Source organism: Humulus lupulus, chromosome 5 (assembly GCF_963169125.1).
Source record: "Humulus lupulus chromosome 5, drHumLupu1.1, whole genome shotgun sequence".
Taxonomy (NCBI): Eukaryota; Viridiplantae; Streptophyta; class Magnoliopsida; order Rosales; family Cannabaceae; genus Humulus; species Humulus lupulus.
Genome location: NC_084797.1, coordinates 157,612,006 through 157,631,741, shown reverse-complemented (window position 1 = coordinate 157,631,741; position 19,736 = coordinate 157,612,006). Strand labels below are relative to the sequence as shown.

Genomic DNA, 19,736 nt, shown 5'->3' with positions numbered 1-19,736 from the left:
CCAATAGTCAATTAACATATGATAACTAGGGTTAATGCCCTTAGGCCGCACCCCCTATTTATCCCACTGGCTCTGACCCGCTTAAACCAAGCTCAGTGAATATTAAGCTGTCCTCAGCTACCAGTGGCCGAGCCGCGCCCTGTGCGCAAGTAGTATTTACGGCACCCTTAGGCCATTTATCACATGTCCCATGGCATAATACCATCTATGACATCATACAGATATAGGGAGCTCTTAGTCCCATCACAAACACATAACCGGGTGCAGTTATCTTACCTTTAGATTTCACTAGCTCAGTTCCATTTGATCCTCAAGCACGATCTCATCTGAGCCCTAGCGTACACCTAGTCACAGCCATAGATCAGAATCATCACCAAACCTCAAATCCAAAACCTAGCCTCGGGACCAATCCCGAGCCCTCGGGAAGCCCTAATTCCACCAAACGGGGTGGTGGAATCAAACCCCGAGCCCCCAGGCAAAAACCCTTAGAAATAACCCAAAAACCCATTTTCTGGGAACAGGGTAGCACTACAGCGCCCTAAGGAGAGCGTTATAGCGCTACAAGCAGAGCCAAAAGGCTCTGGAACTTCAGGGCCTAGCGCTGTAGCGCCCAATGACTAGCGCTAGTCTCAGCACAGCCCAGCACAGTTTTTCCTCCTTCAAATTTCCTCGAGCCAAACCTTTCTAAAACTCAACCAAACCCCAACCAAACTTCAAAACAATCCTCCCAACATCCTCAACTCATCCCAAACAACCTAACCACAAACAATTCAATCACATGCACCCCAAAACACAAAATTCACCATGGCTGAACCTAGAGCTCAAAATCTCAGCAAAACCACAGAAATCACAAAGCCTGAAGCTAGAGTTTCTTACCTTTGATGGATGAGCTCAGCCTAGGTTGTCTTCCACACTTGATTACCCTTCACCTCCTCAAACCCTTAGGTTTAATTCCCTAGAATTCCCACAGAACTCTGCTTAGAAAACCAATTCAACACCAATACCAAGAATTGAATATTAACCTCAAAATCTTACCTCAAATGATGAACAACCTCAGCTAGTTTCCCCAACCTGATCAAGATCCCAAGTACACAGTCTTAGCCTAAAGCTCCTCTAGATTTTAGCCCCGAATTTCCAGAAGAAATTGATGAAGAAGACCCAAACCGTTCATGAGAATTGCCCTGTTTTTCCCTTCTTTCCTTTTCCTTCTCTTCTTTCTTTTCTTTCTTTCCTTCAAACTTCCAACACTTTCTACACAATCCACAAAGGCATAAAGCCAAAATAGCACTTAACTCTTATCCCTTATAAGCCAAATGACCATGATACCCTCCCATTAAATTTAAGCTCTTAATATTTCCAAGGCCATTCTGGTCATTTGTTCCCAATTCCCGCTAATTCCTTGAGTGTCTCTAATATTTACCGCTTACTTCCCGACACCTAACTAATCACCAATTATATTCCTCAATATCAAAATAGACCCCAATATATTCTCTAAATTCCCCGAAATACCCCCAGGCTCGCCCCGAGCCGGGTATAAATCCCCGCCGTGACTTTTTCGCTAAACCGCTCAATAAGATCGCCTCGAGTCACAGATTACAAATATATCCACATAATAATGTGGTCTCAACAATTTATTACAATTATTTACATTTATGCCCTCAACGGGCTAAAATTATGAATATGCCCTTCTAACCTAATCAAGGCCTACATGCATACTAATACACATAGTCATGCATCACAGATATTCAAATAATCATATAGCATGCTTTTAATCATTAAATCACATATAATCCAGTTATGCCCTCCTGTCACACTAATTAAGGCCCTTAAGCCTTATTAGTAAATTTGGGTCGTTACAAGTCGAGCCTCTGGCAACCATCCCTTCAGAAAGATTTTTGGACTTCATGGTGAAGAGTATTATATGTCAATTTGGGCTTCCTAAAAAGATCGTGTCAAACAATGGGACACAATTTGACAACGATCTCTTTATTGATATTTGTGAAAAATATGGCATTACGAAGAGTTTCTCCTCAATAGCATATTCGTAGGCCAACGGGCAGGTCGAGGATGTGAACAAAACCTTAAAGGCAAGCCTGAAAAAGAGGTTAGACGAAGCCAAAGGACTATGGCCCGAACAGCTCCCGCAAGTACTTTGGGCCTACCGAACTTCTCACAGAACCTCCACGGGGCATACTCATTTTTCCTTAACTTTTGGAAGCGAGGTCGTGCTTCCAGCCAAAGCCATGGTAGCCACTCACAGGCAAACTACATTCAAGCAAGAGTAGAATGATGGACTACTTAATGCTTCTCTCGATCTGATTGAAGAAAAACCAGAAGAGTCTCAGTTACAGCTCGCCCATTATCAACAAAAAATCACTCGCTATTTTAATTCTAAAGTTAAGAGGCGTAGATTTGGATTGGGCGACCTGGTTCTCCGAAGGGTCTTTCTAGAAAATAAAGATCCCAATGACGGTGCATTAGGCCCGAATTGGGAGGGACCATATCAGGTCGTTGAAGTTTTGCATGAAGGAACTTTCAAGATAGCTCAGTTGAATGGAGAAGTAGTCCCGCAGACCTGGAATGCCCTACATTTGAAAAAATATTATCAGTAGTACCACAATCAATGTAAGGCTTATTTATAAAATCCATTTGATTAAATAATAGATGGATTATTAAATAATTTTTCTTTTTAAGATTTTATTAGTTCGTGTTCTAATGTTTGTAAAAGCAACCAAGAAGTTTCTACATTCTGGTTACTTGGGGGGCACATAACTCGAGGTTGGCAAAATTAAACCTGCTCGATAAGATTAACAAACTTAGAGCTTGGAAAAATTGATCATTCGATGGCTTTTTAAGAGCTCGAGTTTTCAATAAACCTAGCGCGAACTAAGTTTAAATCATTTAAAACCCTGTATGTAACCATGTCCGAAACTTAGAAGCTTGGAAAAATTGATTATTCAACGACTTTTTAGGAGCTCGAGTTTTCAATAAACCTAGTACAAACTAAGTTTAAAATCATTTAAAATTATGGACGTAACCAAGTCCAAAATTTAGAAGCTTGGAAAAACTGATTATTCAATGGCTTTTTAAAGTTTGAATTTTCAATAAACCCAGCGCGAACTAAATTTAAAATCATTTAAAATCCTAGACGTAACCAGGTCTGAAACTTAGAAGTTTGGAAAAAATTGATTATTCAACGGCTTCTTAAAGCTTGAGTTTCAATCAACCTAATGCGAACTAAGTTTAAAACATTAAAAACCCTGGATATAACCAGGTTCGAGGCCTGATTCTTGACAGGTATGGTACAAATAACCAAACAAAAACTTGGATATAACCAAGCTCAATAAAATCTATCTCGATCTAAAAATTGATTCCTAAAATCTCGAATGTACAAGTCTAAGGATTCACAAGCATGAGAGATAATAAAGGAAAGATAAATGGATCAAAAGATGGATATATATTGAAATAAAGCAAGCAAATTATCCCAAGGAGAAAAAACCTCGAGCTGAGCCCGAAGGCAATTGTTTAATATAAAAAAATGTTATATAGTTACAAAGAAAAACAAATACAAAGGAGATTAGTGGGCTCCATCAGCTCGCCCCGAAGATGTGACCTCCTCGCCATCTCCCTTCGCCATTCCAGATGCATCACCAGTCTCTGACGGTTCTTGCAAGAGCCAAACCTTGAATTTTGCAAGGTACGGATCCCACAGCCCGGGTTCCATGAACGAGAAGTTCCCATTCAAGTTGAAGGCCCAGCAATGGTACAGCATCTCCTCCATGGCTAATGATGACGCCGCCTTTTCTTCTTTGGTTGTGACTTCGGCCTCGAGCAGTTTTGCTCTGACCTCAGCAATCTCGGCCTGAAGTTGTGCAGTTTGAGCTTGGGAGGCAAATAGTGCAGTCTCTGCAGCTTGCTCAGTATCTTGGGATGTGGCGAGAGCAGCTTTGGCATCATGCTCATTCTTCTGAGCAGTTGTCAAAGCAGCTTTGGTGGCCTGCTCACCTTCTTGAGCAGCGGTCAGGGTGGTTTTGGCAGCATTCAGCTTGGCCTAAAGCTTCTCATTTCTGGCCCTAGCACGAGCTATGCTGCGATATTGAGCCAGGGCAGACTACAAAATAACAAAACAAGTTAGAGATATACACCTAGTCAGTAAAAAAAAAATTCACCAAGTAAGGAAAGAGAACTCACGGTGAGATTCATTCACAGGGCGAATTCGAGAACATTCTCGGGGCTATGCTCCTCGATGGTCCTCAGATCCCTCGAGTTGGCTTTATAAGCATGACCCACCATATGGGTCGCGGTCTCATAAACGATACCCTGAAAGGCTTTGGGAATCTTCTCTAGGCCTTGAGGATCAACAGGTATTCGGACTGTGGGGGGATTGGCTTTAATAACTTAGGGGGGAGGAGGCATGAATCGAGGTGGGGGAGGAGGGAGCGGCCCAACGGCGACATTAGCCACCGAAGTTGGCTCCTGAGTCGAGCCTATGTCCTTATTCTTGGCAGGGTACTTTGAAGTGTTCCCCGTTGCAGGGGTGGTCTTCTTCACCACCCTGAGCCTCTTCAAGACGGGTCCTGCGCTGGCTTTCTTAGCTTGGAAAGCAGTTCGGAGGTCGAGAGCTCCTGGTTGTTCCATCTCTTCACCTAAATAGAAAAAAAAGGAGTTAGTTCACAAAAATAATGTTTCAAAAAGCATTTATAAAGAAAGAAAGAAAACAAAGAGTCTACCCTCCGGGCTGGGGGAGGAGTCTATTATCACCAGCTCGGGTGTTTTGACTGGGATAGGCACGACCTCTGGCCTTGGAACTAATGGAGGAGAAGGAGAATCTACAGTTAATATTTCTGGGATCATAAGGGGCTTAGGCTCAGGTTCTTCCTTGGGGCTGGATTCATCTACATACTGTCTAAATCCAAGGGCAAATGCCCCCTGGAGCAAAGAAGGCCAGGTTCTACAGTTGGTCCCATATTCCTCAAAAATGGCGAATCTAAAGTTTAAGGTGTTATCAACTACGATTGTGCCCTTAGGATAACTACTATCATGGCGTACCACTAGGTGGTCTACGCACTAGAGCAGGGTTACATTTAGATCCGGGTTGTAAGGATGACGGTGGATGAGCTGATTTGGATTATAACGCACTAACCTAAAATCGGCAACAACCCTATCTAATTCCCTAAAGGGGTATGGGTTACCTTGGCCGAAGGGGCCGGCTGCTGCCCCTGACGTAACTCGTTCTAGATCGAGTTCCCGAACAGCCTCGGGAGCCCGCCTTTTTCGCACTAGAGGCACCACGTCCTCTTCATCCTCCTCACCCGCAATGGCCGGCAAGGCCTCTTGAGAGAATGGGAGCTCGGGGATCGCCGAAAGGGTAGCCCAGGTCCTCAAGGCAAGTGTTTGACCTTCACCGATCAACTAGCAGGCCAGCATCATGACGTCATTCATGACCTGGCGATAGTCCTTTTCATTGGGGGGAAGTCTGGACAGCTTCTCATACTGGCCCTCGAGGGTCACAAACTTTTCTGTCCCCGCAAAATATGGTTGCACGAGAAACAGATTCAATCAAGACATGTACAAAAATATATATATCTTAAAAGGAATAAAATTCACGAGTTGAATTCACAAGGATGGAAGACTTACGAGGTTAGTTGAAGTATCGATGTTCGTAGTTCCAGAATCCATTCGACATAAAGAACAAGTCTTTGTAGTCATTTGGATGGCTGGATAGCTCGATGATGGAGGCCAAGTTAAGGAATTGCGTGAGGTAATAAAATCTGTCACCGCGTCCCCTCTGGTCGGGGCTTGCCTTGAGGAAAAAGAAATACAGAATGTCTGCCGGAGTGGGGACCTCCCACTCGTGTTTCAGGAACAAGTACTTCAGCCCCGCCAAAAGTCTATACGAATTTGGGGGGAGCTGAAATGGAGCCAGCTTCACGTAATTCAAGAAATCCTGGAAGTACTGGTTCAGGGGAAGAAAGGCCCCTACCTTCAGGTGTTCATCAGTCCAAGCCGCGAAGTCATCTTGGAGAGGGGAACAGCTCTGTTTTCCTTCGAACACAGGTCGAACGAGGAGAGTTCCAGCTCCGACCTCTATGTTGTGGCTTAACATAATCTTATTTACCCTCTCCTGGGTCGTGATCTTTGAAATGATATGCTCAGCATCGAAGTATGCGTTGGGGTCAACCACGAGCTCCCTCTCCATCATCAGACCGAAGTGCGGGATGGGAGATTCTGGGGCGATCTGCTTCCCCTTGTTCTTCTGTTGTGCGGACAAGCTCGAGGCATTATTCTTTAAGGCGTTCTTCTTTTGAGGAGCCATCAGATCGCCTAACGATAGAATGACCTAGTTAGTAGGCGACCTAAGAGGATCTAAAACTATGATGTGAGAGTACGAGGGGGGAAACAGTTTACTTTTGTTATACGAGCTAAGGTTACCCTCAGCCCCATCGCGTGATGCCACGCGATATCCTAAGCTACGCGCCTCGGTTTCCTAACAGACCCTTGATATTTAGGGATCCGTGTGTCAGAATGTCAGACCACTACTTTCCTTGGGAGGCGGTTTAGTGCAAAACCACCCAAGAAAATGTAACCTCTAAGTTATCTGGTTCTAAACCTAAAAACCCTTCACCTTTACCCCCAAATGGGTATTCTTTAAATTAATTCACCATTAGAGTTACCCAGATTTACCCAAAAATTTCCCAATTTTATGAGCGTCTTATTTCTAAGACATTTTTGGACTCACTCGTTGAACCTAAGTCAAAACCTATGCTCTAAGAACATGTAGAAATAGCCTAACAGCAACTACAATGAGTGTTGCGGATGAACATGGTGAAGAACAGAAATTCCATTGGAAAAAAAAAACTCTTCAAACCAAAGAATGAGATACTTATAGGAAGTGTGTTCATTGACGGTAAGATGTAGACTCGGCAGCGGGAAGCTCCTGGAAATTTTCTAAATGACTGGGCATGATGAACGGTTTTGGGGATTCTGGGAAAGAAGCGAAGTTTTGGAAGTTCAGAAAAAGGAAAATTTTTAAATGCAAAGGTGGTGCAGTTTGAAATTCGGTCATCCTATTTATACGTAAATTGTGGAAATTAATCTGAGTCGTCCAGTTGGGTTAGTTCAAGATCCAAGGGCCAAGATTAAATAGACCAAACGGCGGCAAAAAGGTGACAAGACAATTATTGCAGTCCTCGAAACCCGAACAGACACCAATTGCGGTACACCACATGTTCAGTACTCAAGTAATGGGCAGGCGTGGTTTTATGTAACAGAAGTCTAAAAGCCCCTATTGTTTAGGTTAGAAAGTGATGACACCATACACGAGCAGGAGCTTGGGGGGAAATGTTGTACCCTAATTTTAGCCCGAGTTCATTCACTCAGATCGGGTACAGCTGGCAAATAAATATATGGAGAGATAACCAAAGGGATGATATCTGTTTATTATCCACGTGGACAACTCAAGTTTCACGTGGTCATACGTGGTGTTAGGCGTCCTGGGTTTAGCCCGAACTAAGGATGCAATGGCTATGAAGCGCGAGCTCAGAATGTTAAAGTAGCTATCGAAGCACGGGCTTGGAGGAGATATCTAGCTCGTGGTCATTCTAGTATATTTCCTACTCAAGGATCCCCGGAGACTCGGGATCCCCTTATACGTTTATTTATGACCAGACTGTCATATTTAATATCCTAGATATTAGGAGTATATTTACTTTGTGATCAAATCATATCCCAATATAAATGGAAATTATATGTATTAAATGTAAGCATTATGTAAATGCGTGATTGACTCACGCGGTTACTAGGGGTGAGCACGGTGTGGTTTGGGCGGTTTGAACACTTTTTAATACACCACGCCACAAGTGCGGTTTAGTAACTAGAACACACCATGCGGTGTGATTTGGTTGCACCAAACCGACCAAACCAAACCATTTTTTGCGGTTTGGTTTGGGCGGTTTTCCACGGTTTGTGTTAAAAAATATGCCATAACAAAATTTAAATTTTTAAAAAAATACTAAATCCTTAGTTCATAACAAATCCTTAATAAGTTCTAAACAACATCACAAGTTATCAATTAAGTTCAGTGAAACACAAAAAAAATATACAAGTCTCCCATATTGGGTAACTATAAAAAATGGTATATATGTAAAGTTTATTTTTTTTAATATATTTGTAAGTATGCGGTGCGGTGAGGTGCAAATCAAAATTTCACACCGCCAAACCGCGCATCGCACTGCACCACGCGGTTTAGCTAAAATACAAACCATACCGAACCATTACACTTTTGACACCGCGGTTTGCGGTGTAGTATGGTGCGGTGCGGTCGGTCACCGCAGTTTGTCGGTTTAGATGCTCACCCCTAGCGGTTACCCAAACATGTCCATGGAATTCCCTTATAAATACTGAGAATGTTGGACAGGAAAGGGGACCATTATTCTGTAATACCAAAACTCTGCCAAAATAGAGAGAGAAACAGCAATAATATAGACTCGTGGACTAGGTGGATTTCAACCATTGAACCATGTAAAAGTTCTGTGTTCTTGAGTGAATTCATTTTATTTTTCATTACGGTTTATTAAGCACTAATCTACCATGTTATTTCTTAATATACGGTTGGCGAAGAACTGCGTCAACAATATTAATTAATTATAATTTTCGAAATTATAATAAATTAAATATTTAATTTCAAAATTATTATTTAATTTAAATTGGTTTTAATTAATTGGTAGAATTAATTAAATGTCTTTATTTGAGTGGGAGATAATAATCTGATAAGTTCAAATTAGATTTGAATTTAAATGATTGATATTTATTCAAATAATTAATTATATTTGATAATTAGTTAAAAAGATAATTAATTCAAATTTGAATTAATTATCAGGTTGTTGGATTTTTATCTCATAAGGTAGTTTGAATAAATAATTAAATAATTATGAAAAAATCAAATATCCCTAAAATATAGGGTGGTACACGACACACACAGTCCATGGACTGTGTGTGGCGTGTACTACACATTTTTCAGGAATAAATTTTTCAATTTTATTTATTTAATTAATTAATTAATGAAAAATTCAAAAGTTAGTTTTTGGAATTTTTTTTTTTTTTTTGATGAAAAGGGAATATATTAAACCACAACAGAACAAGTACAAAACAAGCTCACTAGGAGCACCAACAGACAGAACAAATTACAAGTGATCAATCATCTCTATTACAGCTTGATCTTTTTTCCCAAACTTTTTCCTAGAAAGACTTAACACTCTAGCTTTCAAACAAGATTTGATCAAGTGATCTACACTAGCAACTGACATAGCACAATATCTAAATATACAAGAGTTACAATTACGCCAAATAATATATATTGAAGCTGCAAGTGCTGCTGCTGAAATTTTTTGCTTAAGACCTTTCGGTCTCCCAACCATCCAAGAAGTCCAGTCATCGAACTTAGGCGGCCAAATGTCTTCTCCCAGCCAAGAAGCTACCCTTAATCTAACTTGATGAGAGTAGATACAGTCAAAAAACAGATGGACATGTGTCTCCAGCTCAAGCTCACAAACAGGGCATAAAGTGGAATCAAGATTGATATGGCATTGAACAAGTTTATCTCGAGTGAGTAAGTGACCAAGGATAGCTTGCCATAATATAAACCTATGTTTAGGAATAGCGAGATTACACCAAACAACATTAGCAAAGGGAACCCTCTCCTTATTCAGCAACTTATTATAGAGTAAACTCAGATTAAGTTTCATGTTTGTAACCGCAGGCTCAATATCAGCAAGAGAATGGAAAGATTTCAGATTAACTAACTTTCTCCAGTACCAGCTCACATCAGCCTTGGTATTGTACTCCCAAAAATTCTGCCCTTTGAGGTAAAGAGCATCCACCCATTTCACCCAGAGAATATCTTGCTTGGAGGAAAGAGCCCAAATATACCTTGCTAACAACACTTTATTCCATTTGGACCCTTCCTTAAACTCAATTCCTCCCAAGCTCTGTTGTCATTAGAACCCCATAAAAACTTTCTGCATAATTGATCAATCTCACAAGTGACACTCTTAGGAAGGAGAAATATGCTCATCCAGAAGGATCTTATGCCTAATAACACCGAATGAATAAGCTGGGCTTGACCAGCAAAAGAAAGATGACGGCTGGACCATGAGTGAAGCCGAAGTTGAATCTTTTTAATGATTAAGCCACAATCTCCAGCCTTCCATTTAGTAGGGCAAAGAGGGATCCCAAGATATCTTAAGGGAAACAATACTTCAGTAAATTGAAGACTGTCCAAAATGCTCCTCGAATCCTCATCTTTCATACCACCAAAATAAACATGAGATTTAGCCAAATTAGCTGACAAACCAGAAGCTTGACTAAAGGAGGCGAAGCTCTCTTGGATAATTTGAACCGAACTGGGAGATCCCTTACAAAACAACACTAAGTCATCTGCAAAATAAAGGCTAACAAGCTTCAGCTTTTTACAGTTAGGATGGAATCTGAATTCCTTTTTATGAGAAGCTTAAATAAGGAGTCGTGTGAGGTATTCCATGACAAGCACAAACAGCAAGGGTGAGATAGGGTCCCCTTGTCTTAACCCTTTTCTACCAAGAAAACTCCCTTGTAATCTACCATTCATCAATATAGAGTAAGAGGTACCCTTCAAACAGACCATAATCCAGCGAATAAACCGGCTGGGAAAATAGTAGGCTCTCAAAATGTCCTCCAAAAATTGCCAATCTATTATATCATACGCTTTGCTAAGATCAATCTTCATCACACATCTAGGGGAGATATTTTTCCTCTTGTAGCCTTTAATAATGTCCTAGAAGATGAGAATATTATGAGCCAACAATCTATCTTTGACAAAAGCTCATTGATTTTGATTAATAAACAGAGGAAGAACCTTAGCCAGTCTAACACATAGCATTTTTGAAATACACTTGTAAAGTGTATTACAACACGCTATAGGTCTATACTCAACAGCCTTAGTAGGAGTCTCAACTTTAGGAATAAGCGAGAGGGTTGTATTATTTATCGCAGTTGGAAGCACACCATGATCAAAGAACCCCAAGATTGCAGCAGAAATTTCCTCTCCTAAGTCTTTCCACATAACTTTAAAAAAACCCAAACCATACCCATCAGGACCCGGGCTTTTAATAGAGTTAATACTGAAAAGAGCAGCTTCCACATCCTTCTTGGTAAATGGTTTCAGCAAGTTCAGTTGCTGATCCAGAGATAAAATACCTCCATGAATAAAGCATTCTTCCTGAATAGGAGAAGAGGCCGAACTATGACTGCCCATGATGCTACGAAACTTATTCAAAAAATGAGACACTACATCCTCAAATTTATCATTAAGCTGACCAGAATCATCTATAAAGAAGGTGATACGATTAGTAGACTTCCTCTGTTTCAGACAAGCATGAAAATAGGCTGTATTTTCGTCACCAAACCAAAGCCAGTTAATCTTGCTTCTTTTCCTAAGAAAGCTTTCATATAGTCTAGATTGGCAAGTAAAAACCTCACAAGCAGACCTTTCCTCACGTTGAAGCTCAGTGGAATGAGGGTCCTTTTGAAGATTATATTGAGCATATTGGTAGTGATCCTTAGCTACTGAATACTTGTGAACAACATCACCAATCTCCCTTCTATTAAACTGGCAAAGGACATGCTTAAGTCTAACCAATTTCCACAGAATTCCCTCTAAATCTTGAGCATGTATCGACTTAGACCAGCTCTGCAACACAATATCCCTGAATCCAGTATGCTCAGACCACATATTGAAAAATCTAAATGGTTTGATTCCTGTATTCAAAGCTATGTGAGATAAATCTTGGCACTAGGGAATCTGGTTTGAAATGGAGTGAGGAGGATGCTATTGCGAATGATTTTCAAATTTTGGCCAAAGACAAATGGTCCCAATTTCAGGCAATGATGCCTAACCAAGGTGGAACTCGCCTAAATTTTGGATATTTTCATTAATGAGATAATTAATTAATTAAAAGATAAATTATAAATTGGTTACATATTTATTTTTTAAATTTTAAATATTTTCTATTTAAGTTAGACTTATCAGAAAATAAGAAGACACTCTGTTATTCACTCTAAAGAAAAGAAAGTTACTTTTTTATCTCTCCCTGAAATAGATAAAGAACCAATCTCAGGCCTATTCTCTTGATCTCATGTGTTGAGTACATCAAGTAGAATAAAAAATTAACCATTCTTTATTCTCTAAGTGCCCACACACTTCTTGAGATGTAGAGAACGTTGTGGAAGATCTTGGTGTGAGTACCTAGGAGCAGCTTGGATAGGAAGTTCGTTCAAATTACGAAAAGATAGCAAGGACACTTGATAGGCATCAAGAGGTATGTTTTCTATTCTTTTCTTGCTTATAGACAAGGACACTTGATAGGCATCAAGTAGAAGCAAGAGAAGGCACTCTCTGAATACTCCTATCGTGCCTTGTCCTAGGTAGCCTTGACCTCTTGCTCCTTCTCGACAAGAGCATCCTTCCGCAGTTGGTCCATTTCAGCAATTAGCTTCTCTTTCTTAGCTTCAGACTGTTTAAGATGGTCGGCAAGTTTCCCCTCCACCTGGGTTAACCCGAGAGTCAACTCGGTCACTTCCTGTTGTTTGAGCTCCACGGTACTGTGGAGAGTGCTGATCTCTTCATCTTTCAAAGCAATGTCTGCATCCCTAGAGCCAAGAATACGCCTAAGGTCCAGTACACGGACAGCTTCAAACTCAGAGCGAAGGTTGGAAAACGTAGAGGTATACTCGACAGACCTATCATGAACATGGGAGACCAGCATCAGCATCTTCCAAAAACATACAAGTGTTAGATAACATCAACACACAAGCCAACCCGACAAAAAGAAAACTTTAGAGGACCTACACTCTGAATGTCAAGGAGTGACTTTGTGAGGATGGTGCTCAAGTCCTCATTCTTAATCCCATTAAAGGTCGTTGTCATCTGCTCCAGATGGGACACTTGGTCCATAATGGCACCTAAATTCCGTATGGCAGACTGGTGTGGCTCAGATAAGGGAGTAGGCGCAGAGGAGGAGGCACCCACATCAGTGATACTAGGAGGAACCGGCATGGGCAAGGATAGCCCTACCTCTACGACAGCACTAGGCGCCAGTGAAGCTGAAGGAGGCACCTCGGGAAGGACCTTTCTTATGAGCTCAGGCTCAACCCTAACCCTATTAGCCGCTTGGACGAAAGGGCTAGTCTCGGTTGGAGTCGACCGTTGTTGGGTGTGAATAAAGCTAAACATATCTGAACCTGAAAAGGAAGATCAAATATTAGCAAGATATCAAACACAGACAAAACATAAAGTAAAGATGCTAAAAGTGTCAAACCTTCTGGTTGAGATTTGGGTTCGAACATGGCTTCATCAAAGTCATCTGAAGCAAGCAATGAGTGCGCGGATGCACACACCATCCTGTCCAGCTAACATGGGCGAAGAGGGTACCTCCTCGATATGAATAGGCCCCGGGGAGTCTATGGCGTTCACGGGCTCGTTACCATCTTCATCCAGAACATTGGCGACAGTAGAAGGAACAACCCGACCTTCCTAAGGTTCTCTGAAGTAACGAGAACCTTGACGTTCTTCTCCTCAGGGCCATGGAAATAAATGCCTTGGCTCTAACAACCATGGCATAGGTCGGGAGAGGTCTATAAAAAGGCCTGACGTGCTTGAACTTGGAGTAGTTGGCCTTTGCATCTTTAGTGAAGAAATAGTTGTGAGCATATCTAAACGCCTTGATGTTTCTAAAAATCTCTTCCAAGAAGGTGTCGGTACCCTCGCTCGTATAATGGTGGAAGTGGCAGTACCCCAAGTTGTGCTGAGAAGGATTCGTCTTTAGATCAAAAAAGTAGTGGATCTCATGAGGTACTGGAGTAGCCCATTTTCTACGATGATAGATAATGTACAACGCAAATAACACTAAGATAGCGTTGGGAGCCAACTAAGAGGGACTAATACCAAAATAATCTGCCACGCTCCAGAAATAAGGATGAAGAGGAAGTAGGGTGCCAGACTTAATGGCAGAGCGTGTCCAAGCGCACATACCCATAGGGAGGTCCTCAACTCTGTCGTCCGGACCAGGGATAGTGATGGAAACACCATAAAGGTCAAAGGCCTTCCTCAAGTTCTTTACCTTCTCTTCAGTCATGTTAGAGGCAACCCCCTTGAACCAAACTACCTCATAATCAGAAGGACGAGGCTTCTCAACCGGTTTCCATATGATCTCTTTAGCAAAGGTGGCCCTGGAATCTGATGGATATAACTATTTCCGTCGTCTCTTCTTTTGTTGTGCAGCTGGTGAAACTGTCTTGCTCTTGGGCGAAGTGTGAGCCACCTTAGGCCGGAACTTGTGAATAGAACACTCCTGAGGGTGAGTACTCTGGTGATGAGAGCCCTCGGTATACTCTCGCTGAGAAGAAGAGTGATGGGGAACCCGACTGGTATCCCGATGAGAAAGGCATTGCGAGGAGTCTCGCTGACCAGAAAAACTCCACTAAGAAGAACGACCTCGATGAGATGTGCCCTGAGAGCCACGGGGAGTACTATGCTTAGAAGAGATCTTAGAGGAGCCAGGCAAAGAGCCCTGAGTGATGTGCCTGGCAATGTGAGGATCATCTTCGGAAGGTTGCCGAGTTGTCTGTTTTACTCTCGCAATTGGGCTATACCTTTTCAAGAAATCTTCTTCATTGAATAAATATAGAGTGAACGATGAAGAGTCCTTTTCACCATTTCTAACAGCTCTTGGGGAGTATGCTCGCTCAAATACTTGTCAGACTAAGAGGAGCTGAACATCTGCAACAAAGAAATGATAAAAAGTAAAGTTAGTATATCGACATAATGAAGCTCCCTACCATGAACCATATAGGCCAGTAGTTGGGGGCATATCCGTTACTAAGGAGCAAAAGTGAAGAAATCAAAGGAAAATTTGATGAAGTCACAAAGGGTGATTGACCTAAAAAGAGTGGTCGGCCTATGATTAGGCCGACCACCTTAGATTTTGGATCCCTGGAAATCACCCAGGGAGTATGGTAGTCGGCCTATGCTAAGGTTTGGGCTGACCACCCGAGCTTGGGAACCCTAGAAATCGCCCAATCATAGGGTTTATAAGCCTGGAAATCACCCGAGCTAGGGAAACCCTAGGGTGGTCGGCCTATGATGGAAATTATAAGCTTGGAAATCACCCAGGCTAAGGAAACCCTAGGGTGGTCGACCTATGATGAGATTTGTAGGCCTGAAAATCACCCAGGCTATGGAAACCCTAGGGTGGTCAGCCTATGATGGGATTTGTAGGCCTGTAAATCGCTCAGGATAAGGGAAATCTAAGGGTGGTTGGCCTGCATACCCCTAAACCCTAAAGCATCACGCAAAAAGAAACAAGGATCAAGTCAATCTTTGATTGAAAACAAGTTTTTTTATTCAAACAAGTCGGTTGTTTTAAATCAAAATAGAGCAAAGTAAGGAAATTCAGACAAATTCATCAAAGACATAAAGATTGGGAGATAATACTTACCCAAGAGAAGATACGCAGAGTTGATGAAGAGTTGGAGAATTCCATGGCCCAGAATTTCCCTGAAATATGCGCACAGGTCAGAGATATAATGAGTGAGTCCCTACTTATAGCCTCTCAGGCTAACCATATTTTTATGAATTCAAATTCCTTGAAAAATATCTCATATTTTTAGGAATTCAAATTCCTTGAAAATATCTTATATTTTTAGGAATTCAAAATTCCTTGAAAAATATTTTGTATTTTTAGGAATTAATATCCTTGAAAATATATTATATTTTTAGGAATTCAAAATTCCTTGAGAAATATATCAGATTTTTAGGAAATTAATTTTCCTTGAAAAATATAATTATTTTTAGGAATTACAATTTTCCTTGAAAAATATTATCGTTTTTAAGAATTAAAAAAAATCCTTGAAAAACAGATTATGTTATTAGGAGTCGAATTCTTTGAATAATGTAGCTATTTTTAGGATCAGAATCCTTGAAAAATACGTGCTGAAATAATTATCGATAGTTGATAAAGTACTATGTAATGTCCCAAGGGACTTTGTTGTTAGAGTATGGTTATGATATGTTTCTCGGGCCAGATCAAGTTTACCGTAATGTTCTGCACGGTACAATAAACTTGGGGGGTAAATGTTATCTCTCAAAATTCAAGAGATGACGTGGTGAATGAGAAAGCGGCACGTGGCATCACAAGTCATGGAAAAAATGACGAAGTGTTGAAAAAGACCGATTAACAAAGATGGATAGGTCCAAGACCTATAGGGAAGTCGACCAGGCCTAAACCCCCTAGGGGTGGTCGGCCTGGCCCTAGCACCCTAGGGGTGGTCAACCTGACCCCAACCCCTAGGGGTGGTCGACCTAGCATGCTTAAGAGCCACATAGGGTGGTCGGCCCACCCTATTCTTCATAGGGTGGTCGGCCTAAACTCCCAAATACACTTCGCTAGATGAAGTTCACGCTCGTACAGGCCTAGCACCCATAAGATCAACAAGCCTAGCACCCAAGCTCTAAAGGGTCATCGGGCCTAGCACCTAAGTCACATAGACCAACCAAGACTTAGCATTTTCCTGAAGGTTTCAATCGTGCATCGTCAACCACGATCCAAAGAAAAAATGAGAAGACCCACGATCTCATAATCATGGGAAGGTGGATACATATCTCCACTCCCAGTGATCGTGTACCAAACCATGATCCCTAGTCTTGATGATCATGTAACAGCCCCTGAGTATTATAAATAAAGGACCCAGGGCTTCATTTGAAACAGGGGATGGATTTAAAGACTTTTGGATCAGTCACTTAGATTAACTTCTGGGAAAATCTATGACAAGTGAACTCTCTAGTTCATCTTTGTAATTGTCAATTGAGAGATTCAATACTAAATACTAAGTGGATTAGGTTATTACTGCTCATCAGAACAAGGCTGAACCACTATAAATTTATGTGTGTTTTGTTTAGATATTTGTACTATGTTGTATATTTACATTTATATCGTTCAAAAGGTGTCGTATATCGTACATACGACTGTTGGCCAATTTCACAGGTCAACATGACTGAATCAAGAGCTTTGGTAAAAATATCAGCAATTTTCTTACTTGTTTCAACATATTCTAGAACTAGAATTTTATTTTCAACAAGCTCTCTAATGAAGTGGTGACGTGTGTTTAGTGCGTGTCAAAGTATCAAGAGAAAACCCATAATCAATCATCATCTGTTTCATCCACAACAATTGAGTGCAACAGCTTTCAGCAGCAATGTATTTAGCCTCAGTAGTAGACAAAGAGATTGAATTCTTCTTTTTGATATGCCATGAAACAAGATTGTTGCCTAGGTAGAAGCATCCTCCAGTTGTGCTTTTTCTATCTTCTGCATTACCTACCCAACCAGCATCACTAAAGCCCACAAGGTTAGAATTAGTTTCATTAGAATACCAAAGACCATAATCAACAGTCCCATGTACATAACGAATAATTCTTTTCACATCCACTACATGAGATTCCATAGGATTCCCTTGATACATAGCACAGACTCCAACACTATAGCATATGTCAGGACGACTAGCTGTAAGATATAGAAGACTACCAATCATACTTTTATATAATGTAGGATCAACTTTGACACCATTTTCATCCCTGGTTAATTTGGTTGTGGTTCCTATTGGAGTTTTAGCATGCTTTGCTGTTTCAAGACCAAACTTTTTAACCATATTTATTGCATACTTACTTTGGGATACAAAAGTACCCTCTTTAGTTTACTTCACTTGCAACCGTAGAAAAAATGTCAATTCACCAATCATACTCATTTCAAATCCATCCTTCATTTGTTGGACAAACACCTGCACTTTAGAGTTAGAAGTAGATCAAAAAACAATGTCATCAACATATATTTGAGCAATGATTATATCATTTTTGATGTTTTTGATGAACAAAGTCTTATCAACACTTCCCCTATGATAACCATTAGTAACTAAAAATTAGGTTAGCCTTTCATACCAAGCTCGTGGAGCTTGTTTTAACCCATACAATGCTTTTTTGAGCCAAAAAAATGATTGGGAAAATGAGGATCTTCAAACCCTTTAGGTTGTTCAACATATGATTCTTCATTTAAGATCCCATTCAAAAAAGCAGATTTTACATCCATGTGATGTAATTTGAAACCAATAGTGCAAGCAATAGATAACAATAATCTTATAGATTCAAGCCTAGCTACAGGTGCAAAAGTTTCATCAAAATCAATACCTTCAATTTGCGTGTAACTTTGTGCAACTAAGCGTGCTTTATTTATGATTATTGTTCCAAATTCATCACTTTTATTTTTGAAAATCCATTTAGTGCCAATTACATTAGTATGATTTGGTATTTCCACAAGTGTCCAAACATCATTCCTAAAAAAAAAATTAATTCCTCTTGCATAGCATTTATCCATGATTCATCGGTCAAGGCCTCTTTCACATTTTTTGGCTCAATAGAAGAAGTAAAATAATTAATTTGCACAAGATTGACATACCTTCTCCTTGTAACCATGCTCTCCTCTAGATCTCCAAGAATCAGATCTGCTGGGTGATTTTTCTTGACCCTGGTGGAGGGTTCCCTTTGAATGGAATCAGTAATGATTTCTACATGTTTTTCCTTTGACTGCTCATCTTTAGCCTGATGAGAATTTGATTCTGTTTCTTCATCCTCTGATACTATCTCTGCAGTTTCAGCTTCTGGTGTCACAAAATCAGCATTTTGTAGCAACAAGATGTTCCTCTAGAAAGCTCTTGATTTCTTCTTCTGTTGAAAATTCTGAAAAATCTTTTGTATCATCAATTACAACGCTGACTCTAAAACAGTTTGAGTTCTCATGTTGTATACATGATAGGCTCTACTATTAGTTGAGTAACCAAGAAACACTCCAACATCACTCTTGGCATCGAATTTGCCAATGCTTTCACGATCCCTTAAGATGTAGCACATGCAACCAAAAATGTGAAAATAACTTACATTTGGTCTCTTACCTTTCCAAATCTCATAGGGAGTCTTAGAAGTACCTGGCCTAGGAAAAACACGATTAATGGTATAACAAGCAGTATTGATAGCTTCTATCCATAAGCATTTTGTCAAAATCTTGCTATTCAACATGACTCTAGCCATTTCCTACCATGTACGATTCTTCCTTTCCATCACCCCATTTTATTCTAGGGTTTTAGGAGCTGAAAACTCATGAGTGATACCATAAGATTTACAAAAATCATCATACAAGAAATTTTCAAATTCTTTACCATGATTACTGCGAATTCGAACAATCTTACCTATGTTGCAATCTTTTTCAACTCTCAATTTCAAATAAAGAGTTTTAAAAGCATCAAATGTATCAGATTTTTCTCTCAAAAATCAACCCAAGTAAAATGAGAAAAATCATCAACACAACAAAAATGTAATTTTTTCCATTAATACTCCTTACTTAGATAGGTCCCATAAGATCCATGTGTAGCAATTCAAGCACCCTAGTAGTATTAATATCATAAGTACTCTTATGTTTTGTTTTTAATTGCTTATCAAGTTTGCAAGACTCACACTTACCCACTGATTCTTTACCCAATCTAGGTAAACCACGAACAATACCTGCAGAAGATAATTTTTTCAAGGTTTTGAAATTTATGTGGCCCAACTTCTCATGCCACATGTCAGTATTGTTACCTATAGTTGTATAACACATAATA

The 19,736-nt window shown here is 40.4% G+C and overlaps 1 protein-coding gene across 1 annotated transcript; it reads right to left on the bottom strand.

Moving 5' to 3' along the window:
- Nucleotides 1-17,174: 17,174 nt before the first annotated feature.
- On the bottom strand, nt 17,175-17,738 carry LOC133779612 (secreted RxLR effector protein 161-like). Its single transcript, XM_062219554.1, has one exon. It carries the CDS (start codon nt 17,736-17,738, stop codon nt 17,175-17,177), a length of 564 nt encoding a protein of 187 aa, XP_062075538.1.
- Nucleotides 17,739-19,736: the final 1,998 nt, after the last annotated feature.

Coding starts and splice junctions, on each gene's coding strand:
- LOC133779612 (XM_062219554.1), bottom strand. CDS start 17,738: ATGGTTAAAAAGTTTGGTCTTGAAACAGCAAAGCATGCTAAAACTCCA.